The 26,353-nt window shown below is 44.5% G+C and overlaps 1 protein-coding gene across 1 annotated transcript in view; it reads left to right on the top strand.

The window, feature by feature from the left end:
* Nucleotides 1-26,353, top strand: part of LOC146191953 (putative 4-coumarate--CoA ligase 1) — an 80,502-nt gene that overhangs the window by 7,285 nt on the left and 46,864 nt on the right. The window contains exons 2-3 of the mRNA XM_084600408.1: nucleotides 12,241-12,442; nucleotides 13,645-13,751. Coding sequence (XP_084456534.1) covers nucleotides 12,241-12,442; nucleotides 13,645-13,751 — 309 coding nt within the window. The remainder of the gene's footprint in view (nucleotides 1-12,240; nucleotides 12,443-13,644; nucleotides 13,752-26,353) is intronic.

The following is a 26,353-nucleotide window of genomic DNA, read 5'->3' as shown; positions in this document are numbered from 1 at the left end:
TCTTTTTCTGCAACCCGATTTTAGTTTGGTTCAGACCTGACTAAGTTTTCTGTATCTGAATTAAGGTCTGTAGTTATTTGCCTGCAGTCGCCTACCCCTCGGCTTGACAGAGTAGCAGTTGCCATGAAAAAAATGCCACCGAACGTCGTTGCCTCGGAACTATTGCTGATTTTAAATTGGCCTATAAAAAAAGCCTGGATTGCACAAGCTCGGAAGATAGCGACATTAATTTTACGATTAAAAGACGAGGGGAAAGGTTTTCATCTCGACAATATTCGACCGATCGCTATCACTTAGTTAAGCTTATAGAACGGTTAGTCTACGGCCGTCTCACTGATCATCTTCTAACCTTTCGTGGCATTAGCGAGGCGCAGATTGGATTCCGACAGGGATGCTCGATTTGGAGCGCGCACGAAGATTTGAAGAGTTGTATTAGGGTTGCCAAGAGGCAAAAAGATTTTTAAGCTCTAGTTACTCTGTATATTACCAAGTGCTACGACCGCGCAGAACGCAGCATATTACTAAACTCTTTTGCGGGGATAAGGAAATTCTTCAGGGAGAGATTGTTTTTTCAAAAAGGGCACGAAAATTCCAAAACTTAACACCCCCCCCCCCCCCCCCCCCCCCCCCCCCCATCTAGAGGTGTATTATCTAAATTCTCTGAAAGTCTAGCTGGACAGCCTGAGGTTAGCTTTGAATGTAAACAAATGTTACTCCCTCGTTTTCCCACGGGCAACTTCCGTTAACATTTCTTTTTCATATTGTTCTATCATAATCCCGCAGATTGGTTATATTAAATATTTGGATATAAACATGATCCGCAGTTAGACTACGCAGGTGGCAAATAAGAAGTCTTGTGTTTAAAGATGGGCGTACCCTTGGCCGGTTGGTGAGAATCAGCAAAAAGAATACGGTGTGCGTCGGGCCACTCTGCTCTCTCTTTATAACACCTACGTAAAGATAATATTAGAAGTCAGCTGTGTTCTTTTTTCTTGGTGCCCAAGATACAAGCTTGGACCCCTGTTTGTTTTGAAGCGACGAGCTCTGCGCCTTTAAGTTTACGCGATTCGGTGGCTGATGCTGTGCTGTACTTGAAAGCTCGCATTCCTAATCTCAATTTGTGGCTTAAGCTCATCACAGTGCGAAAGTTTTTAAGGCCTTTTAGCCTATCCCTGGATTGGCTAAACTCATGTTTACTTCGAACACATCATACTTATTTGACAATATTTGGCCTAGGTATAAGTTCCCTCAGGTGGTGCTTACTGACTTCCTTCTGTCAAAACTTTCCATATGAATAGATTTTTTACCCCAAGTTAACAATCGGCCGCCTGCCTAATACTGTATTTTCATTTGATGACGCTTACCCGGGGAATGCTAAGAATGTATTTGCCAATGTATTGAATGGCCTTATAGAGGAGTATCCAGACAATTTTCCAAGCCATATTGCCATTTTTACAGATGCCTCCCAGTAGAATGAAAAAGCAGCTATTGGCATATACTCGCGGGCTCTTAAGCAGAATTATTCATTTCGGGTTCCTGACTATAGACCTCCTTCATGTTTGAAAACAAACAAGACGACAGAGGTGGCGCTGCTCTCGTCAGCGATCCCACGGTAGGCAAAAAGCACGACCGCGGCCACGGCACTGTGGCCAAGCTTGTCAAGGCCGTGCTATTGTGATTTGTAGGCGCCTTCTTGGCAGACGAAATGACCATCTGCTAGTATTTCGTGAGCCTCAGCGGGGAGGACAGAAGCGATGAATTTAAAAACTCTACGTACACGGCGTGCAGCGTACACGCCGTACCGATGGACATTGGGTTCAAAGCGCACAAGAGAAGCGTTGCTGCTAGCCCGGGAAAATGAGCGACGTTGACATCTATTTGCTGTTTTCTCCCAGACAATTAAGCACGGAACGCATCGAGAATTACAATTAGCTTCGGATACTTACAACTACTTTCAGTCGAGTAAGCTGATGGTGATTTTTCTCGCTCATATATAGCGTGCGCAAACCGCGTACGAAGTAAAGCATCATTGCGTTGTCGGATGATTCTTCACACCGAGCGGCAAATGAGCGTTCTTGGTAAGCACGAAGCACCTCGCTAGCGTCGAGCGGCTGTATGGTTAAGATGATTTAGGTCAGCATGGCAACTGTAGCCTTGACACCGCACGGATTTACGTATCATTGCATTATTCGTTGAAATCACAACGTTGCGCGTCTGTTATATCTGCTCTGTTCGTGGGCGGCAGTCGTCGTTAATGGTAGCAATTTTATCACGGGTAGTCACGCTGTTAGCTTGCATTACAATTACGAACTGCAGCGGCCACTGTGGTTCCGTGGGTAAAAACGTCCCAGGAAAAAATGGTCCCGTAAAATAGGGCCCCGGATAAAACGTCCCCAAACAGTTGCAATCAAACGTACTGATAAGCCGACCTTTCGCCTTGCCTTATCAGCGATGAATTGCGCTCATTGTAATCAACTTTTACTGTTTTTATCTTACATCTGTGTTTGTGGTTTTAGCTTGAACAATATTTATATTTTGAACCCCACTGTTTTATTTTTTTTTTAAGTTCTGTAATTCTTTTACTAAAGGTCTAAACTGAGTTTCCTCGTGTCTAGCCGCAGTAATGTATGCTACAGTGCTTCCTTCTACCCGTCCGCTTGAAATTTGCAAAAAAATGGTACTGATGCCGTGCGTTCGTAAAAAAAAAAGAAAAAACATTATGGCGCCGAAATTTGTGTGTTCGAGGACAAGCACCTCTCTCGAATGTGTAATATTAGCCGGGTGATTAGACCTATATTAAAGAGCGATATTTCCCAGCTTGGAAACTGGGAACTATGCACTGCATAATACTCGCTGGATGCTATATAGTGGTGGGGCTCTTTTTTTTCGTAATACTTTCTCGCCAAGCCTTCTTAGTTCCTGTAAACTTAAAAGTAAAGTATCCAGAGAACCCAGTGCTCAAACAATGGTTACATCTATTCTAAAAAAAAAAGGCATCCAATAAGAAGTTCAATTTTTCGCGAAGTGCGTTCCGGGCAGCTTTTCAGTCAATTTCTTCGGTGACATTTTTTCCTAGGGATCCACTTCCTGAGGGGACTTTTCTGGACGCTTTTTTCCGGGGCCGTATATTCCAGGGACCGTTTTTTCGGGGCTGTATCTTCTGGGGACCTCTTTTCTGGGGCCGTTTTTACCTTCACCCGTGGTTCCGTAGTTAGGGCGACCCAGTTCGGTCTCGGCCACTGTGGCCGCGCTAATGTAGGATAAACTCCACAACTCGCATTCACAATCAGCCGCTGTGAATACAAAAAAAAAGCGCTCGGCATAAATGAAAAAATGCAGCTCTAATCCAAAACAGTAGCTACCAACGTGAAGTGGGAATCTTCATCAGGAAGTAAATTAAAATAATTTGACGTGAACGCGGCGAAGGTTAGCCATGCAACATATATCACGGATTGAGGAGTGCAACACAGATCTCTCGCGTAGCAGCTCACTGCATGCGCATTAGTCATATATATATATATATTTATGTATAAATATATATATATATATATATATATATATATATATATATATATATATATATATATATATATATATATATATACACAGATCAATCAAGGGGAAATGAGGGTGCTCGTTATAATACATGAAGGAAAGAAGCCAACAGTCGGCGAGGCCAAGGAAAGCGTTGGGGATGGTACTTTATGTCTTTTTTTTTTAATGTTTACTTGGATAATCACAGAAATTAGTAATGTATTCTGTTTAGGGGAAACAGAATACATTACTAATTTCTGTGATTATCCAAGTAAACATTTAAAAAAAAGACATAAAGTACCATCCCCAACGCTTTCCTTGGCCTCGCCGACTGTTGGCTTCTTTCCTTCATATATATATATATATATATATATATATATATATATATATATATATATATATGACTACTTCGTCTACATATGTTACCTGCACACTCGCGCCCGCACCGGCACTAAAACAGTACCAAACAGAACCAAACTCGAGTAATTCGCTACCTTTGATCCGGTACACCGCTCTGGCGTAAAGGTGAATAAGCTCCAGGTTAGCCGTGACGAAGTGTTTGCCTCATATTCGATGAGCAGGCGTGATCGGTATCCAGCCTTGGCGCTTCACCGCGGCGGCCCCACAACTGTTTACGGCGACCATTGTGGACATGAAACATGTGCAAGCTTACTAAACTTCCTCCTTTGTGCCTTTCAGCACATGCCATAGCGACGCGATTAGTCGGCATGGTGCTCTGCATTTCCCGGCAGCAGCAAGCCATCGCACAATCACGGTAGGCAAAGCGTCTGAAACGCTGTTTTGCCTACCACGCGAAAGTCACTAACGACGACAGCGCTACCGCATTTTCGTGACGTAGCCGGAGTGAAGGAGGTCTATATGCCTATCTTTGTCTGTGAATTTCTGGCATTGAGTTGGCTTTAATAAAGATTCCTTGTTATATCTCTAAAGGTATTTTGCTTTCTGCCAGTCATTCCGTCTTCGCAGCACCCGAAAATTGGAGGGATACTCTGGTTTGCGGTTCTCTATTTTTTTATTCCTCCTCATGTTACAAAAGTACACTTTCACTGGGTCCCTGGCCCCTGTGGCATTATATCTAATAAGAAGGCACATTTTTATCAAAGTCCGCCATTGGTGGACCTATTGTCCTGCACGCTCCAAATATAGTCTACATAGCCTTTCCATCCTTTCAACCTTTCCGGCATCTCCATTACAAGAGGCATGAGCCTTTCCTTGCTGCAGCGGACTACCAACACCTCAAATGGCTTAGGCTTGTTGGTATATGTAGTTCAAGGCAATGTGCGGCATCGATGACTCTCTTGCGTTGCACAATACTGCTAATAAATCTATATTTAGGTCATTCAGATCTATCTCGAGCAATCTCTGTGAGTTCTGTGGTGAAAGGAATCCATAGACTATATTTTACTCTTCTGCCGGGGGTTTGTATCACTTCGTAAAATTTACTTAGAGACTCTCCTTGCTAGATTAAGGCGTCCTCTGACCACTGCGGTTCTCCTCTCCTTAGGAGCAAGCGTCACGGGATATGTATTCAAACCAGTGTGTGATTCTGTTCATGATTATGTAACTTCCTCAGGCATATTCCTGTTAGGTGAGGCAGCATTTCGTTTTCTTTTCGTTTTATTTTTTGTTCAATTTCTGGTTTAACACTCATAATTATATAAATCCTGCAGTCCTTGTCCACATACATGCATTTAGCATCTGTAATGTACCCTGGCGAATCCCCCTGCCGTAGATATGTGCCAACGTGCCAGTGGACATCATTATTATCATCATCATCACCGTCAAACAGGAAGTAGGGACCACGCTCAGTGCTGTGCCCCTAGCCGTTCTCCCACCCTTTGCCGTCCACCCCCTGTTCGTTTCTGAGGCGTCTCATTCTCGTTAAGCAGGGTTTCAGTGTGCTGTCGATAGCAGCAGCTTATGCACGACCCTTCTCCAAGCCTTGGAGTCCGCGATTCGGCTCAGCTTAGAGGCAAGATCACGAGATTATAAGGCCTCTCTCGGCCATGATGCAGTCGAATAAACGCCATTCTTGTAGTTAGTCCACGCGTTCGATTCAAAACAAACACATTCTTCGCAACTGCGCCCGGAAGGGGCTTCTGCTAGACGTTTTTCTATAAACACTATTACGTCTAGAGTTTTATAAAATATATAATCCGAACCCTATGTAAATGCACTTTTCCAGCACGTAAGTTTGAATAGCAAATAATCGTTGTGGAACATTGCTACCAAAAAGTTATAGCAAAATGTGAACAAAACTTATCAAAATACCATTTTACGCTAAAGTAAAAACTGTTAAAATGTTTTATATATGCGAAATTAGTGACATCATATTAGGCATTGTATTAAAAACAAATAGTTCTTTTTCCGCAACCAGCAATACAGTTCTCAAGCAACGCTAGAGAAACTTGAGTTTCTTGACTACCCCCAGTATCCTCGCGTGACGCAAATATATGCTATCCGCTGTCTTTTCTCATATCCCCAATACTAAGGGTAAGACATCGGCCATCTTTTGCAGGTCCCGGATAATTCGACACGTAGAGGAAGCGTTGAAGGCAGACAATTTAATGAGGAGGCGGCGATGATGATTAATTATATCTACACTCAAGTATATACACTGCGACAACTGACAGTTACACTGGTGGCCTTCACAGAGCTGCCACCAACCTACCAAAAGGGTACATCACATGCACAAAACTTATCTCATACAGAGAACCGCTTATTTGAACCAGAGGAATGCTTACGTGCCGAGCACGGAGTCGGCAGTTGTGTTCTACTGGACGGAACTACTCAACTGGGTCTGATGCCTGTTTTTTCATAGCAACGACAAACAAAGACACGAGGGCGGTCGCTTAACATAATCCGCCTCAAAATTACGCAGCCCATCAAACGTGTTAATTAAAAAGACCAAACCTCGGTGGGGTGGCAATAATCTTGAACGCAGATCTTGAATTGTGTAAAACAAAAATGCGGCGTACACGCTCCACGCTCTCTCCACTCGAGGCTTTAAACCTCTCCCAATCGGTGCTTGTCCTCCTTTCTCAATCAAACTGTCTACATGGGCAACCAGCCCCGCCGCTGCCCTATCTTCTGAGGAAGCGCCGAGGGGAGCCATGGTGGCAATTCAGTCAGTTGCTATTAGCGGGAGGGCTCGTCTCCGTCGCAGCTGCTCACACCGGGAGAGGTACCGCGGGGCGCCAAGCCCAGATCGCGCTTGTGCTTGAAAAAAAAAAAAAAACTCGAAACGGCTCTATTAACAGCATCGTCCTTGCGTTAGCTGCGCAGCGGGAGGTCATCGATGAAGGTCTACTATAAAGTGTTCTAGGGCGCGCCCCAATTTTCGAGCTGAATGGAGCGCAGCTGGGGCGTCTTCGAGGCGTCGTGTGTTGAACAGCTCTAATAACAGTCGCGTTCATCCGTTAGCGGTGCCGCGTTGGAGACCACCGAGAAAGCTGTGCCGCAGACTGCTTCCGATAAACGGGCCCTCCCGGACAGAGGGGAGCGTAGCTATTGTCGCGTCTTCAAAGTTTTCCAAATATCTGGAAGGTAACAAAAACGAAAAGTTCCCGCATTCCAAGTAGGCTCGGGGTGCGGCCGCCACGGGAGGAAAGGAGAACATAAATGACAAAAGAAAAAGAAAAACGTTGCAATCCTGGCCCTGACGAGCAGGGTCCCGCTGTCCATTCGACGCGGCTCGGGTTACGTGATTAAGCAAAACACCCCTCATAGAGCGCCTACATCTTGGGGCTTTTTCGAAAATTTAATAAAACGTTCAATCCCCTTGGTCGCTAACCGCTGGGGTCGCCGCAAACTCGCGGAGACGCCGATCCGTCTCCAACTATCTAGAATCCCCCTTCACGAAAGTCCGACATTGAAAATTCTGGGATTGTCGATTCATCCATCGGGAACGGGAACCGGCTGACAGTATCGGGCTAAAAAGCAGGCGATGCAGACCTTGGGTCTGAAAAGACGTATTGCTGCTAAATCTGGTGGCGTTCACTTCCACGTCGCATGACATTTGGTGAAAGAGGTTCTGCAGCCACGCCTCATTTATCAAGCAGAGTTTGAGCACTTTACAAGAGCCGAATGGGATCGTCTAGAAGCAGTAAATAGGTAGGCTATGAGAACCATCACTTGTCTCCTCCCCAGACTATACAGGCCGTGGCAGTACAAGAGAACGCTCAGCTCAACACAATAGATGAACTGGTACAGAAATGCACTCACCGCGAGAACTCCGGTTTTATACTATATCACACACCATATTGCCGCCGCCATCGCCAGTTCTTCCTCCATGGAATTTTGCTCAGCTGAGCAAAAAGAAATCTACTGACCTTCATCTACCAATATCTTATGCAGCATTATCCCTTCGTGAAAGGGCCGCAGAGTGAGACTCCAAGCTTCCTCAAGGTTCAATAATTATATATTGCCACACCGCTATCCATCTTCTGGCGCCACCAAGTGGCCGAACCATGTCTTGGCACGCGGCTGAGCGTCGTCTTCGTCTGTCGAGCTTCGTTTCATTAAAAGGGCCAGCTCGTTTGTTCGGCGCTTTCTACGTTTGGTGGTGACAATATGTAGTGCCAGCGTTGATAGATGTGAAACGACAATTCCAATTGATTGTCCTTGTAAGCCGGCGCTAATAGCACATTCAGATATCAATTTGCAGATACGCCTCCTTCTTTCTGTGCTAAGCTGGTTGCAGTCCAAGACGCGCTTCGCTCTCTATCCGTCACAACCTTACTACCTACAGCCAAAATTGTCATCCGTACCGACGCCCTTCAAGCAATACGTCCTCTCCGACGCGTTAGTCGCAGCCCAGAAATCGGCCAGAATATACATCGTCTGGAGGCTCGCACCTCGCAAACCTTTCGAATTGAGTGGGTCCCACGTGACCTACTCAGTTCGCAAACCTCTGGAGATCATGCAGCCCGTCAGGCGACTCTACCTTCACCAGTGACATGCTTCCTCACTATGGATGATGCCATTCGGCTTCTTACAAGAACGGAGCACCTCGGGTGCCGCACATGTGCTCTTGTTCCATCGTGTGTGGTAACTCTCCCCAGCAGCCTTACCCACAAAGAGCAGGTTGCGCTACGGAGGATCTGGGTCGGGGTTGCCCTCACACCTGCTGTAACACGAACATAGCCTCAATATCGATATTTATATAAGCGTCCAGGATGTCCTGTCAGCAAGTCACAAAATTATGAGGCAGATATTCACCACTTGTTGTGGGTTTTCCCGGCACTAAAGCAGACGAGAATTCGGCACCTGACGGCAATGGGCCTTTCGCTGAACAACCCATCTTCGTACATTGCTTGGACGCAAGGGCCTTATCATCGCTCTCTCTCTTGAACTTTATTAGAGCAGCCAACATTCTTTCTTTCATTTAATATCCATTTAAGTTTTTTTACATATTCCACACTCCCTGCGGCAATAAACAACGGCATTAAATATAAAAACGTTCACTCGTTTTATTTTTGTTAGTTTCCCTCTTACTGTTGACAAAGAGTATACACTGCAATAAAACTGTTACTGCACTACTGACATCTCGTCTCAGAATACTTGGTCAAGCATCTCGGACAAGTACATGTGGATGATCCCATTAGAATAAAAAACTCTGAGGAGATAAAAGCTGAGATCAAGGGATATGATAAGAAGAGACTTTCTGGATTTTCATTCGATATTGAAGACATGTATTATTCTATCCCACAAGAAGGCTTGTTGAAAAAACTACGCGAAACGATTGAAAAGCAGGCTATAGTTTTCTAGAATTCAGCCGAGGTGCTTGTGGATACATTCTTGGAGTTGATTGCAGCCTACCTCAAGCCAACTGTAACATCCCATGATGGGATATTGTATGTACAAAGGAGTGGTGTATGTATAGGTTCGAGAGTTGCACCTGCTCTGAGCGATTAGTACCTAGCCGCATGTGACAGAAGGATTCTGACGGCTATTAAAGATAAAGGCATTGTAAAGATTGCTCGTTATTTTGACGACTTTTTGGTATTGTGTGATTTAGATAAAGGAAAGGCTACTGATAAACTAAAAGGTAGTTTGAAGGTAGTTGTCCTGATCTAAGGTTCACCTGGGAACTTCAAAAGGAAGGTGTTTTGGCTTCCTGGATTTCAGTCTCCAAATCGTACCAGAACACTTATTTTGGACTTACCAATCAAGAGCGAATAAGCAGTTTCTTCCGTATATATCCCAACATTCAAAGACAGTAAAAAGAGGTGTTGTGAAGGCTGCATTGACATCGGCTCTCAACAAATCATGTCACCAACATGTGAAAAAATTTTTTCTGAGAGGCTTCTGGAGACTGGAGACTGAGAGAGGAGACTGGAGACTGAAAGGCCAGACTGAGAGGCTTCTGGAGGCAGGGTATCCTGAGTATATGCTGTGTAGCATAATAGAAGGCATTGTCCTGCCGATCAAGCGGAGGACTTGAAAAGAAATCCTTACTCAAAGAAATAAGTGGTCAATGGTAACATATATGCATAGCTTCACCCAGATGCCTGACAATATAATGAAGATTGGTCAAAGACACAGCGTCCGTGTTATCGCAGCAGCACCAAACAGAGCTAAAGGGATGTGTGTGCGGGTTAACAACCAGGACTTCAACTCTGGATGCAAAACTTCTCACAGGACTAGGTACTCTAAGTGTATTCAGGGGGCTGTTTGAGATTTCATTGCATTGTGGAAAGAAATATATTGAACAGACAGGAAGAGGTCTCAATGACAGGATTAGAGAGCACGCTATGGCAGTAACATATATGCATAGCTTCACCCATAATCTAATGAAGATTAGTCAAAGACACAGCGTCCGGGTTATCAATAGCACCAAACAGAGCTAAAGGGTAGTGTGTGCAAGTTAACAACCAGGACTTCAACTCTGGATGCAAAACTTCTCACAGGTCTAGGTGCTCTAAGTGTATTCAGGGGGTTGGTTATAAGAGTTCCTTGCATCGTGGAAAGAAATATATTGGGGCAGACAGGAAGAGGTCTCAATGACAGGATTAGAGAGCATGCTATGGCAATATCCGACAAGTCTGGCACTAATCTCACGGCGCACTGCAAAGACTGCGTTGGTTGTAGAGACCAAAAATATCCGGCTGACCTTCAAAGTGTTAAGGCTATGAAAAGGATGAAGGATAAGTTAGCGAGGGGAATTTACGAAGCGTATGCAATCTGTGACTTGGGAGACCAATGTGTCAGTATGTCTTCAGCGGTTTTGTTGAAGAAGGAATTAGAATTTCTGCTCAAACCGGCCGGATGTTAAAGACAAGGAAGAAGTTGGCTGCAGACGTGAAGTGAAGGGAGATGTGCGGTACTTCAAAAAAAAGTATGCTTAAAAAAAACGTTTCTTTGCTACCCAATTCTTGTCCGATCCCCCTCTGTGGGTATGTACCATAAGTCATTTGGACAACAACAACAACAAGATGTGTGGTTGCTTGTCAATATAGTTGTCAGTGCAGCGTTGTACTTGTTTTTGTGTGTGCTTCCTATGCTTTGTGTTGGTCCCTGCTCTGCTGCCTTCTTCCAAGAGATGTGTGACCAACTAGCTCAACGTTCGATTAAATTATTGTCCCTGTCACTATCTCAAAATAGCCTGAAACCTTCAAGAGAGAGCTCCTGTCACTATCTAAAAATGCTCTCAAGACAACTCTCTTAAGTACTGAGTATACTTTTGTTGCACTATAAAAAGGCTTTAACGTAAGCTCTATGGAATCGAAATTTTGACTTTCACAGATGAGCAAACAGTGACGGGTATGCTACGCATATCAGAATGTAAGGACTGTTCTCAAGGTAAAGAGCTTCTCGGCAGATGACGAACAAAATATGGTAGAATTTTCGCAACTATCTTCATTTCACAGCTACAACACTCTCTGATACCATCCTGCCTTGGTAGAACATCAAACTGTCAAAAATTCGCAAGATAGTGGTAGTTTTGTCGTCGAAACCAGCCGGCGCCCCATTGCGCGCAATGATTCCGAATGGGCAAGTGCGACCCAACATGACGCCGGAGGAAGCAGTGTCGACCTCCACCCTGAAAGCGGAGGCAAAAGGCATCGAAGCATCCTAATGAGGGTGAGGACAAAAAAAAAATGAAAATCTGATAATAAATATAGAGAAGTAAGTAAAAAGAACAATACCCTAAAAATAAGAACCAAAACTAAAAAAAACGAGTTAGAAATGTTTATCACAAGGGAAGTAGGTAAAGTGAAACTTTGCACACGTCGCAAAAGCAATTAAAGAAAGAACGACTCTACAACGGAACTAAGCCAGGACATCGCAATGTTGCATTTATGCAAGTATTTGATACCGCACGGATTTGACACATTTTTTATAGCTAATAATATGCTCGTGGCCCTAACTTGGCACTGCCTAGTAAATAAGATGTCGATATATATTGGTGCCCTATAACTATATTTATTAATGCTATGCTCTAAAGAGTTGACTAGGGATGGACAGATGTTCCGCTCCGCCGCATGAAATATTAGCTAGCAACGGGGTGGTTCTGAATGTCACCCTTTTGACGACAAAGGAATATACACTTACGACATGTTGAGCACTTTACCAGGTGGATCCTGTTGAGCTTGTGCTATAGCAAATGAATTGGCGATGACTGTCCTGTCCGGCGGGCCAATGTTTTATTACAAAATAAAAGCACAGGAACTGCCTTTGCAGGTAGACGATGTTACCAGCTTCACTCGCGCGGAGGTTCTGGTGCGCATGCAGCGGTACGCCGTTGGGTTCCAGCAACATGGCGTGCTTCTTGGCGACCGGGTCTGTGTACACCTGAGGAACAGCGCAGACAATCTCATCGCCATGTATGGCTGCATCGCAGCAGGAGCGGCCATTGTCCTTGCGAAAACATCACTCACAGCAGGTAGGGTGACGATTAAAATTTGGTCCTAGTTTTGAAAGTTTCATCGCCAGGACAAATGGCACATCTTGGCTATGCCTGGGCTGCAGCCAAGAGAGTCACAAGACGTGAGTCGGGGAACAGCAGTGTAAGCTTGTTCTCCACTTACTGGCAGACCTGGCTTCCAAAATAAAGGGACTGCACAAGAAACAATATGAAATAGAAACGCTGCTCCTCGTGACACAATGCTTGTGGTGATTTGATAGATTAAGCTCGATTGGTAGCATTCGTAGGCCTTCTAGCATTGGGATTGATAGAAATCATGTTATTTGAAGTCCGTTGTTTTAGGCCTCAGGGCCGGAAGCTGCGCCAGCGTTTTTCATAATGAAAATAATCAATAATCATAATGGATATAAAAGCAGAACTAGAGAGCCTACGAACAACTACGTGGAAACTAGGAAAAAGGCAGTTCTTTTTCTGCGTAGCAGGGCGATAGGAACGTTTGCCAGGGTAATCGTTTGTCCATCGTAGTGTCATCTTGGAGGTTCCGGACAGCTGCTCTGTTAAATCCATCTGGCTGAATGTCTCTTGGGAAGGCCTGATATTTAAACAGCGGATGCACTAAAACGCTGCTACAGTGACGGTTATGTCTACATCAAAGTAACGCACATAACTGTAAGCATACTAAAGTTCTGCATAAAGATGAGCCATATAGATCGGGATTGTCACATTATAAATGAAAGCAAGAAACCTAACTCTAGTGAAAATCGCTAATGTTAAAAAATATATGTACAACAGCTAATATTCAAACCTTAAGACTCGATTTCATTTAGTACTCATTCGGCAAATCTGGAACGAAAGAGCAAAAAGACAACAGCAGGGACAAAATAAAAGAAAAATCTAAGATAAAGAATTTTCAGCATAGATTTCAACTAACTTCATTATTGAAAAAAAACGTTCGATCGCCAGGCTTTCCCTCAAAGCTTAGCCGATATCTCTTTCATGCCTGAAATGCAGGAGGATGAAGTCCACCGTTCGATGTTACGCATTATGAGAGACAAAGTAAAAATTGATACAAAATAACATGTGGGCCCTGCGCTTTTTTTTCTCCAGTGCAGATTCTGCACTGCTCTCCAATTTTTGCTCTTGTTCTTTCTATTCATCATTTTTATCGAATGATCTCTGTAGCAACTATGTTATAAAAGCGGTCTCGCGCTCTGGTGCAGGTGAACTCCGATACCAGTTACAAGACAGTGACTGCACGCATATCCTAACCGACGAGGAGTACACAGAGAAAGTTCGCAAAGCGATTTCCCACGTCGTCAACATGAAGGTAATTAGAAGAGTGACTTCATAATGATCTATTGCAACAACCACCTCAAAATATTCATGGAGACAGACGAAAACATCACGCATGACGAAAGCTGACTATCATCCAGCTTTATTCGGCATAGTACACAATACTCAAATGCATGAGCAGCTGAAATAAAGCACAGGACAAAAACTAAAGGCTGACAAGCGCGCAAGGATGTACGTACATGACCAGCAAACCACCTTTGTTTCATCATGTATCAAGAAATGCAAATTTTTTATCTGCCAAACTTATGCTTGCATATGAATGCGTCCCAATTCCTTATTGATTTGATAAGATTCAACAACGTAGTTCGTCATCTTATCGAGGTTCCTATAAAGTAAACCTGCGCTGAACCTTGATGAGCACCCAGTTGTCTGCGGTGGGCTACAACGCGGTAATGTTTGTCATTGTTTTCAACATCATTGCGGCGCTCCTGAAGGCATGATGTGTTTAGACATCGTACAGTGTGTCCTATGTACTAGCCACGACAGGTCAAGTGAAATTGGCTCAGCACGCAGTTGTTGCACTCTACACAAGTTTCGTCATAGTCTAAGTGCAGCCGTTAGGAGCAGTAACACGGTGGCCAGATGCGGGCTAATTGCATGGTACAAGATAAGAGTACCTCCACATGATATCGACTAGCTACATGCTTGAGACCACGTGAGAGGCGGTGAAGATGCAAACCAGCCGTAAATTGTTTCTTGTTTCTTGTGCATTGCTAAAGGGAACAGAGTTTCGTACTCTTGCCAAGAAGGAAAGTCGTCCCGCCATTTATGGGAGTTTACGTGGAGCTTCCTGACGAACACTTGAGCCACCATAGGCGCCTAAAGCATCATGGGGCGGGCAGCTACCGGTTACAGAACTACAACTTTCGGTCAAACATAATGCAAACATAAATGCTGTTCTATAACAAAAATTTTCCAAAATTCTATAATGCGATTACTAATTGCAAAAGGGGAGAAACAGCATTTAAGTGTAAAATTTGTCCGAAATAAGCGATGGCTCTTTGCTATTAGCGAAGAGTTGAGCAGTACAGAAACCGTTATTTTCTATCTATTAGGCACACTTAAAGAATTCTTTAAAAATATATATGGTTGCCCAAATACGTTCGAAAAACAGAAACCTTTCGGCATTTCGAAAAACAGGAGTCGGCTGTCTTTGTGCCTTTACTACTATTCTTTGTACTCTATGTTCTCGCCTCGAGATGATGGTGATGATGAAGAAGAGACATCTTGGCAATGCCACTCTGTATTCCCGAAAAATATTATACTGTCCCACACCAAGCAGTACGCCAGCCCATGATTCTTAGCACGTACGTTGTGGCTGCAGTGTAGCGCCCCTTGCTTTCCCTCTAGGTAAGTGTAAGAAACTCTATGGGAACGGATGCGCCTGTGCGCCTGAAATTAAGGGTAAGAATTGTTGCAGAAGCCTGCGTGCATAAGCATGTGCTGATATGTACTTCGAAGCTATTTTTAATTATGAGAAAACAATCTTAAGCCGTTTTTAAGAATATTGGAGGTTGCGCAAAAAATGAGCACCAAGGAGTAGGACACAACTCCAGCGCTTACACAACACTTTCACACTATCTCAGCAACATCGCTAAGCCCTATGGCATACAGGTAAACTTTTCGGCACCGAACAAACTATAGAAAATGTGCAGCTTAGCAAGCAGAATAATAGCGAATCATAAGAGATCAAAATAAATAAAAAAATATCTAAGGCATGTCATACTCCAGTGTTCATCCCTTGCAAAACGGGACTGGTATACAAGCTGCCAGTTTCCTGTTAGAAGACCTGCATAGGTCAGACGGGACGTTGTGTAAATATACGGCTTGAAGAACATGAAAAATCGCTATCAGGACCAAAGTCTGCACATTTAGGTGTTCACTGCCAAAGATGTCAAGGCTCTAAGCCAGACAGTAAGTCGGCGTGTAAGAAGAAATGTGGTCCCCTTTATGAGCAAGAGGAAATATTATCAACCCATAAGGAACGACTGCAGTGCGAAATAAGAGGCTTTTACATTTCAGCACAAGAAAATACATGCTTAAGCACACCGTCGATATCTTTAACACAAAAATAACTGGCATATCTAGACCACACATGGAAATAATCTCTTCCGTCGCTTCCTTAGCTTGCTAGTAATTGTTGTTTGCTTTTGTGACTATGAAGTTCCTTGCTCCTGCTCATTATCGTATTAATAAGCACTACCACCAGCTGTATCAAGCACGTTTCTTGATGCTATCACGTCTTTTTTTTTAGTTTTCAGTTTTATGAGATGGGTATTTATTCTGTCCTCTTCAATAAAAATTTTAGTCGCGATAGATCGCCCGTGTTGTGTCCTAATCCTTGGTCCTCGTTTTTTGCTCTGCCTCCAATATTAATAAGATTCAACTCGTGCAGCTTTAAACCTTACTACTGTCATTTTTAAGGCATGGTTTAGATACAAGACCTTGAATATCCGAGATACCCTGAGTTAAAACATAGGATCGGCTTGCTGGACCATGCATTCTATCGCCGGCAGGCACGGTTTTCAAATTTCATCTGTATGTGAAAATTCTAGAAAAGAACACTGCCACTCTGAAATGTGTGTTATTGTCTAGAGCCACATTACTTAAAAACTTTCTCAATCTTGACCAAGTTGCTGTGAAAGATGAACGATCAGCAAATAGTGCGCAAACAACAACTCTGAATGTTATTGTTAAACTCTGCCCTGGTGCCACCCAGGGGCTCTTTGATGGGTGAATAATATCGTCACGAAGCATTTTATCGACTTCCTGGCGGATGGCTTGGTGTTCTAGCGGCGATACCTGGTGGGGGCTTTGAAGCAGAGGTCTGGCGTGTTCGTACAGTATAGTGCCATGCTTGGCGAGCAGTATTTGGCACATATTCGATGGTGACAAAAAGCACTCCCTGTAGCTTTGAAGCAGGGTGCCTACGTGGTCTTGACTACTTTTGGATAGTGCTGAGTTGATGGCGACGTGAACCGGTTGCCTTGGTTTGGTGCATCATCCTCTGATTGGTTACTGAGAGCGAAGACGTCAGGGCTAACTGTTAGGTCATCGGGAAAAGCGATTATCGTATCTTTAGTTGGATGCCGGTATTGGTCCGCGAAGATCGCGACCAGCACCTCAGCATGTACCATGCCGGAACTGGGCGGCACTCCTTGCTATTCCCAGTCCACGATCCAAGAGCAACTGGGTGTTTCTATCGACGACGCTTGATCGGTGCGGCATGGTTAAGCCTCAGTAGAGGACATCTAGAGCGATGTCTTGCGTATAACGTTACCCTTCAAGACCTTCATGAGGTTTGAGCGAAGGTTGATGACCGCCCGTTGTTTTTTTCCGAAAATCGATTCCCTGAATGGGACATATCGGGATCACTGCCGCAGAACCAAAATGCTGTTAGGATAAGCGCTTTCATTTACCGTTACTGCTGCGGTGCATCTTCCCGATGGCATATTAAGTAGGTCCCAGCAGTGTGGAAAAGCGGTGCATTCCAAGTAGCATCACTTTATTGAGCTGGGCAGCTAACGGTTCACTAATGACTAAATAGTCGTCTCTGTGTCCACCAAGGCGTTAACCGCGCGACTGTCGACAGCAACTCCAGGGTGACGTGTTTATGCCCTCACATTACATGCTGGCTTCGAAGCTAGTTTTGGATTTTCATGCAATTGCGTTGCAATTTGCGCACGCCGTTGGGATTTTGCTGGTCGGCGTCGTTTTAAATTCTCTTCGTAGGGGGCATCTGCTAAAGCAGATTTTTGCACGTACTGTGCGACACCACAGACACCGAGCACCCCCATTAAGCCGTGCGTGGCATCGTGGTGGCTGTGGCAAAGTGCATACTGGGGGTTTAACCGACACCGATTGCTTGAACCTTTAAGGCCCCTCGGTGAAGGCAACACATCACTTTGGCCCCCGCTTCCCATAGACCGCACCCCCGGCCTGACCCGAACAGGGAAAATCGGCAGTCGCCTTTTTGTATCCTTTTATACATCTTTTGATTTCCTACCCTTTTTTTTACTACTGGCTTGTCTCCACCTATTATCTTAATTTCTTTTTCCAGATGACGAGGGTTAACTTCGTGTGGCCAAAAACCCTGCGCTAAGCCATATTTTGGTATAGTAAGGGTGTACGGCTAACGTGGGCAGGATCTTCTTGCGAGAGCCTGTCCCGTCGCCTTGTTAGGCTCCTTGGTATCTGCCCTCCACCCTGGCCGAACAACAGAAATAATTTATGACTCCTTCTCTATTCTCGAATAATCGCTGCTTAAAAAGGGGTCGGACCGATGACGCTGCTAAATTCTTCAAGAAAAAATACCACCAAATTCAGCGTTTCTATGTTATCTACAGCGAAGATAACTAAAAATCTGCTAGACTGATTTCAGCATACCAAATAAATCTCTTTATCATAAACTTCCTAATCTCACCGGCCTGCGGGAATAGGCGGACCGCCCACAACTTCAAAAATTCCCATGCACACGATAAAGTTTTCAATCAATCAATAAACATTCTTGTTATCAAGACACTAAAAAAACAATAGGTGAGGTGTACAAAGTAAGGAGGAGGAGAAGGAACTTTATTCAACACATTACTAAGCGTTAAGAATGTCCTGGGTCAGGGCAACCAATGCCAACTGATCATTCAGCTGGTCAGATGCTAACCAGGCCCGCCACGTTGGGGGAAGAAGGTGTGGGAACTGGGGTGTTTGACTTGCGAGAGGGCACGAAAACATACAATGTTCTAAGTTTGCATAGTGTTCGGAACAATTTGGGCATACACGGGAATGTCTGATGTGGTATAGAAAAACGATGTGGCAGGAGTAAGCAGTGTATTAAGTTGTATGCGTCTAAGAATGCGTATTTACGTGATAATGAGAGTATTATCAGGAAGAGAAAGTGTAAGAAGAGTTTCTCTAAAGTTGTCATAGTAAATATAGATTTTTTTTGTGAAGAATAGTGTCCCACGTGGGTGGATAAGGCTAGGGAATCCCAGGCGCCCGGCGGTGAAGTACGCGGGCTAGGCAATGCACTACCTCATTGCCTGGGATTCCAGCGCGACCAGGAATCCGCCTCTGTGTGACAGTGCTTGGACGTAGTTTGGTGAGAGCTCTGTGTAGATTATCCTGCAATTTTTTTGGAATGCGACCCGTATAAATGGCGCGTATAGCCTGTATTCCCCTTCATGGATCACTGCCTTGTCGGGGCGGAGGAGCTTGCGAAACTCGATGAAGTCGTGAGCTCTGCTGTGTAGGGCCACCCAAGATAGACAGGTCACGGCAGAGAGTTCTGACAAAATGTGATTCCCTGGAGAAGGTAATGGCAACCCACTCCAGTATTTCCCGCCAAGAAAACCCCATGGCCAGTCACAATACCATTAATGATATGGCGCCGGAAGATGAGCCCCCCAGGTTGGAAGGCGTCCCACATGTTACTGGGGATGAACAAATGGCGATTCCTAGTAGCTCCAGGACGAATGAAGCGGCTGGGCTAAAGCCAAAAGGACGCTCAGTTGTGGATGTGTCGGGAAGCGACCGGAAAGTCCGATGTTGCAAGGAGATATATCACATAGCAACATGGAATGTAAGATCTATGACGCAAGGTAAACTGGATGTCGTCAAGCGAGAAATGGACAGATTGAACATTGATATGTTGGGTATCAGCGAGCTCAAGTGGACCGGAATGGGAGAATTTAACTCCAGCGGTCTTTTATTGTGGGCACGAATCCAAGAGAAGGAATGGGGTCGCTCTCACACTAAACAGAAGAGTGGGCAAAGCAGTGCTAGGGTACAACCCCAAGAACGACCGAATGATTTCACTTCGGATCCAAGGTCACCCTTTCAACATAACAGTTATCCAAGTCTATGCACCGACCCCTACTGCTGAAGAAGCTGACGTGGAGAGATTTTATGCGGACCTACAATGCCTTTAAGACCGCACCCCATCATCAGACGTCGTTTTTCACGTAGGAGACTGGAATGCTAAGGTAGGGAGTGAAGAAATTTCCGAAATTACAAGCGAGTTCGGTCTTGGTGAGCCAAATGAAGCTGGGAAGAGGCTAGTAGAGGTATGTCAAGAAAACAACCTGACCATAGCGAATACTCATTTTCAACAGCACGAGAGGCGCCTGTACACATGGACTTCACTGGATGGTCTGTACAGGAATCAGATCGATTATATTATTTGCCGGCAGAGATAGAGAAGCGCAATACAAGCAGTAAAAACAAGGCCTGGGGCCGATTGTGGCACCGATCATCAGCTTCTTGTTGCCAAGATTAAGCTTCGATTGAGGAAAACGCAGAAAACTAGAAGGCCTTTCAGGCATGATCTGGATCAAATTCCATTAGAATATGCTGTGGAAGTGAGGAATCGATTTCAACAATTAGATCTAGAAGACAATGAGCCCGAAGAGATGTGGACTGATGTTCGTGATATAATACAAAAAGTTGCTACTAAGGTAGTTCCAAAGCAAAAGAAATGCAAGAAAGCAAACTGGTTTTCTGAAGATGCTTTGCAAATAGCTGAGGAAAGGAGGATGGCAAAAGTTATGGGGGAAAGAGAAAGATACACGGTTCTCAATGCGGATTTTCAGAAAACAGCAAGGAGAGATAAGAATGCCTTCCTGAACATACAGTGCCAAGCAGTTGAGGACAACAGCCAATTAAGGAACACAAGAGCTCTGTATAACACAATGAAAGATACCAAAGGAAGCTTCTGTGCTAAGCTGGGCGTGATAAAGGACAAACGAGGCAAGGGCTTCACTGAAGCCTCAGAGATAAAGAAGAGGTGGCAGGAATACACAGAAGAACTGTACAAGAAGGACCCGAATGTGCAAACCCAACATAAGACGGTTGTGATCACTGATCTCGAGCCGGGCATCCTGTAGAGTGAAGTTGAATGGGCCTTAGCCAGCCTTGCTAAGAACAAAGCTAGCGGAATTGATGGCATTCCAGCTGAGTTGCTTCAAATCCTCAACCATGACGCTGTTAAGATTCTGCATACATTTTGTCAGAAGATTTGGACAACCCTGCAGTGGCCACAGGATCGGAGGAGGTCAGTTTACATCCCCATTCCAAAGAAAGGCAGTACCAAAGATTGTTCCAACTACCGCACGATCGCGCTTATTTCGCATGCTAGCAAGGTGGTGTTAAAAATCCTCCAAGGTAGGCTGCAGCAGTATGTGGATCGGGATCTTCCGGACGTGCAAGCTGGGTTTCGCAAGGGCAGAGGAACTAGAGACCAAGTTGCCAACCTTCTCTGGATCATGGAAAAAGCAAGAGAGTTCCAGAAACCCATCTACTTCTGCTTTATTGATTATGCGAAAGCGTTTGACTGCGTATATCATAGCAGATTGTGGCAAGCTCTCCAAGAGATGGCAGCTCCAATTCACCTTATCTGTCTCCTCAGGAACCTGTATGAAGGGCAAGAGGCCACAGTCAGAACTGGGCATGATCTTACTGATTGGTTTCCGATTGAGAAAGGAGTGAGGCAAGGCTGCATACTGCCGCCCTGCCTATTTAACCTATATGGAGAGTGCATCATGAGGAGGGCCGGTCTGGACGAGTCTTCAGCTGGAGTGAAGATTGCTGGAAACCGTATCAACAACCTTAGATATGCGGATGATACCACTTTAATGGCAGAAAGTGAAGCGGAACTCAAGAGACTTCTGATGCACGTACAAGAAGAGAGTGAGAAGTTTGGGTTTAAACTGAACATTAAAAAGACAAAGATCATGGCGTCTTGCCCTATCAAGTCCTGGAGCATCAAGGGACAGGAAGTGGAAGCTGTGACAGATTTTCTCTTCTTGGGCTCCAAGATTACCTCGGAAGGAGACTGCAGCCATGAAATTAGGAGACGCCTGCTCCTTGGAAAGAGAGCAATGGTTAGCCTTGACAGCCTAGTAAAGAGCAGAGACATTTGTCTGCCAACCAAGATCCGTATAACTCGTGCTATGGTCTTTCCAGTTGTGATGTATGGATGCGAGAGTTGGTCTGTGAAAAAAGCTGACCGCCGAAGAATTGACGCGCTTGAATTGTGGTGCTGGCGAAGACTCTTGAGAGTTCCTTGGACTGCCAGAAGATCAAATCAGTCGATATTGCCGCGAAACCTTCAAAACAGTATTTGTTTTTTAACGGCCGCCGGCATACAGGCTTATCACTCTGATTCTGGACCGCGTATCAGTTCCGTAATCTTTGTTTGTTAATGCTCGATGTCGCAAGTCACACCTTTATCAGTTTTGTTGTAGCACAAGATGCACCGAGATCTGTCTCTAAGGTTCCGGCCACTCGGGTGTCTTTCCACAATGTTCCAGCCCGTGCTGGTAGCTGTTTGCGACGTTATCTAGATTGTTCTGTGCAGCCTTTAAATTGAGCGTTGCCGAGTGTGACGGGCATTCTTTGTCCGACGACCGACGAGCACGCTTGTTGCTATCGCCGCCGCCGCGTTGCTTAGTTCTTTTGCGGGCGCAAGTCAGCCCAAATAAAGAGTTTCTTTAGTGCAATCATCGACCCCCTTTATTTGTGTCGTCGACCTCGTCACCACTACGTGACAATATTGTCGACCATAAACCCTAACCGCTCATTGGAGGGTCAAATTCTAAAGTTAAAACTCAGCTACTTTGGTCATCTGATGAGAAGAGAGGAGTCGCTGGAGAAAGATTTCATGTTGGGAAAGGTTGAGGGTCGCCGGAGAAGGGGTAGGCAGCGAACGCGATGGTTAGATGGCATCCTCGAGGCACTGCAGATGAAGTTATGTGATGTTAGGAAGATATTGAGAGACCGGAAAGCGTGCCGTTACATGGTCCATAGTGTCACGAAGAGTCGGACACGACTGAACGACTGAACTGAACTGATAGCCTGTATTGAATCAGTGTATATGTTATATCCTGAAGAGTTAGGGAGGGCTTGAGCTAGGTCTTGAATACTGGTGACTATTGGCAGGGTCTCGAGAGCCGCTGTAGGAGGAGGATCTGTGTAAGGACCGAGGGTATGCGTCACTACATCGCTACAGCTCTCAATTGAGTAAGCAGCCGCTCCGACATTAGTTCGGGATGGATCTGTGTAGGTGATCGTGAAATTTGGAGGGTGAACATGATTGGCAACGCGAGCGGAATGCCTGCCTGGGTTAGTATTGGGTGCGATGTTTTTCGGAATGGGGGTTATTTTAATGTTATCCGGGAGTGAAGAAGGAGGTGTACTTATAGGGAGGTCAATAGGTTTGAATGCAACCTGCTGTAGTATCCAATGTCCTTGTATGGCGTCAGAAAGACGTGCCATTTGCCGGTCTCGATGTTGTTGTATGATGCCTTCCAGATGAAAGAACAGCCCCGTAGAGTAGGCGCTCCGTGGACGTATGTACAGGGACGTTAAGTGCAGCCTTGTACAACATACAAAGTGCAACCGCAATCTTATGTCTTTGCCGACAGTTTAGAGTAAGGTAAGGAATTTGATATTAAATTTTGCTGAGTGCTAATGCATGGACAAGCTGCTTGACTTTACCATCACGTAGCCCGGCGTGCTTATTGACTATGCGGCGAACTAGATGCGTAAGCGGATTGCAAACTTTAACGGTTGTGGATACATTGGCCTGATTAGTTGACTCATGGATATGAAGTCCAAGGATCCGGCAGCACTATACACGAGCAATGGGGTGACCTGTCATTGTGAGATTGATTAGCTAGTTACGTTAGCGTTGATAGCGAGGTTTTGCAATCAGCAGCTATTCGGATTTTTCAGGTGCTGGAAACAGCTCTACTTTATCGAGATAACTAACGACTATATCAATACTTTGCTGTAGGGTCTCCTCTGCAGCTCCAGGAGACCCAGAAGAGCACCAAAGAATAAGGTCGTCTGCATAGAATCTATGTTTTAGGTTTGGGATAGACTCTATAATGCAATATATGCGAGCCATTCCATGGGTTAAAAAGGTGGATGACAGAATAGAGCCCTGAGGAGTACCAAGTGTGAGGGAGAAAGGATCAGATCTAGAATCTGGGAGACGGAACTTGGCCGTGCGATCGCGGAGAAATGCCGTGAGGTAGCCGTACATCATTAGACCACAGCCAGTAGAGGCAAGGGTGTTTAATACATGCTACCGACGGGCGACCTGCTCTTTGAAGGCCTGTACAATCTTCAATGCGAGAAACTCTCAGGAGTGACATGCTTTGGAAATTGCCAGATAACTATATCACTCAGTACCAATTATTAAACATTGTTCGGAGTCATTTCCAAAGATTACTTAAAGTACGTAAGCGAAGAACATCTCGATTAACTGAAAGACCTTAATGTCACTAATGTGTATAAAATAAAAATCCGAAAGAAAACAAGTAAACACTGACCAGGCACGTAGAACTCACTTCTTCATCGAGTACTTTGCCCGAAGATGTGAAGGTTGGGTACACGAAAATGAAACTGACAACATAAATACCAAACCTGCGATACTGCTTCAAATGTCAGAAGTATGGCCTTTACTCGCAGACCTGCACAGTCCAACTTACATGTGCCAATTGTGCTTCCTATGAACATCCCGCGAATAACTGCCAAGCTGAAACACCTCTCTCTATCAACTGGGAGGGCAGGCATGCTATTACTCAAGCACATGTCCAACTTGGGAACAGGAGCAAGGTATCCTTACACTGAAAATAAAGCAAAACATAATTTAAAGAGAAGTATGGAAGAAGCTTACGTCATATCAGATTCTAACATACTCTGCTTGTATGTTGCTTGTATATAGGAACTTCGAGTTTAGCAACACGCACGATGCACACAGGTCGGCGGCCTAGATGGCGGTGCATAATGTTTTTTTTTTTAAGTGCTTTCACGAACGAACTTGATATTGCTTTGGAATGTAAATCAGACCCTAGCGACATTGTTGTGTATGCCGGAGACTCTTCTGACCCTTTGTGTCTAGCAGTAAATACAGGAACTTCGAGGCTAGCAACGCGCACGATGCACACAGGTCGGCGGCCTAGTTGGCGGTGCATAATGTTTTATTTTAAGTGCTTTCACGAATGAACGTGATATTGCTTGGGAATGTAAATCAGACCCCTGCGAGATGGTTCTGTATGCCGGAGACTCTTCAGAGCCATCTGTTTCTAATAGTAAATATAGGAACTTCGAGTCCAGCAACACGCACGATGCACGCAGGTCGGCGGCCTAGTTGGCGGTGCATAATGTTTTTTTTTTTAAATGCTTTCACTAACGAACTTGATATTGCTTGGGAATGTAAATCAGACCCCTGCGACATGGTTGTGTATGCCGGAGACTCTTCAGAGCCGTCTGTTTCTAGCAGTAAATATAGGAACTTTGAGTCTAGCAACGCGCACGATGCACACAGGTCGGCGGCCTAGTTGGCGGTGCATAATGTTTTTTTTTTTTTAATTGCTTTCACGAACGAACTTGATATTGCTTGGGAATGTAAATCAGACCACTTCGACATGGTTCTGTATGCCGGAGACTCTTCAGAGCCGTCTGTTTCTAGCAGTAAATATAGGAACTTCGAGTCCAGCAACGCGCACGATGCACGCAGGTCGGCGGACTAGTTGGCGGTGCATGATGTTTTTTTTTTTTTGTTTAGGTGCTTTCACGAACGAACTGTTTATTGCATGGGAATGTAAATCAGACCCCTTGTATGTGACTATAACGTTATGAAATACATTCTCATTTCACTCTCGCCTGTAGCACTGCGTGTACAAGAAACAAATTTTGGTCCAGCAAGCCACAAAGCTCTAGGGTGGTGTTGTCACCACTGTAAAAGATGACCTTTCATCGAATGAACATGAAGTTGACAGTCGGTTTGAAGAGGTGGCAGTCACCTTACTTGCTTTCAAAACAATAACAATATGCTGCGTCTGTATTGCGCAACACCGGGTTGTAACCTTTTACTACTTTCAAGATTTTTTATATTAGCTGCTAGGGCCTTATATAATAGTTAGAGATTTTAACGCACACTCTACCTTTTGAAGAAGTGAGAAAAGTGGCACCCGTGGACAAATTATATAAGACTTTTGTATCAACAATGTTTGCTTATTAAACAGAGGCAAATCCATCTACTGCCTACAAAACATGGAAAAATGATTTTTTTAGATTTATCTCGTTTTCATCCTCGATTTTTAACGGTTTTAATTGAAAAATTTTAGATAACCCATACAGGAGCGATCACCTGCCAAAACTTATCAACTTATCATCATTACCTGCAGTCATTCTATCGATACCACAGCGCTGGAAGCTGTATCTAGCTGACTGGGCATCATTCCGAGATAAAGCCAGGTTACATGACGTGCTTTCGGAAAATCTTTACTTTGATGAACTAAAAAAAAAGTTCACAGCTTGTATCCTTATAGCCACAGAAATCGTTATTATAGAATTTTCAAGAGTAGTGCATCAAAACCATAAAGTCTGGTATTCTCCAGATTGTAGGGAAGCAAAAAAGCAGCAAAATAAAGTGTGGGGAATTTTCCGCAGATACCCAACCTATGTAAACATAGTTACTTTTAAAAACGCCAGAGCAAAAGCATGCTACATCCAACGAATTACCGAAAAGGACTCATGGCAAAGATATGTAGCCTCTATAAACAGCTTACAGCG

This window comes from Amblyomma maculatum, chromosome 4, assembly GCF_055883805.1.
Source record: "Amblyomma maculatum isolate TAMU_Amacu chromosome 4, ASM5588380v1, whole genome shotgun sequence".
In the NCBI taxonomy this organism is placed as follows: Eukaryota; Metazoa; Arthropoda; class Arachnida; order Ixodida; family Ixodidae; genus Amblyomma; species Amblyomma maculatum.
Note: the sequence above shows the minus strand (reverse complement) of the source record. Positions and strands in the feature narration are given on the sequence as shown.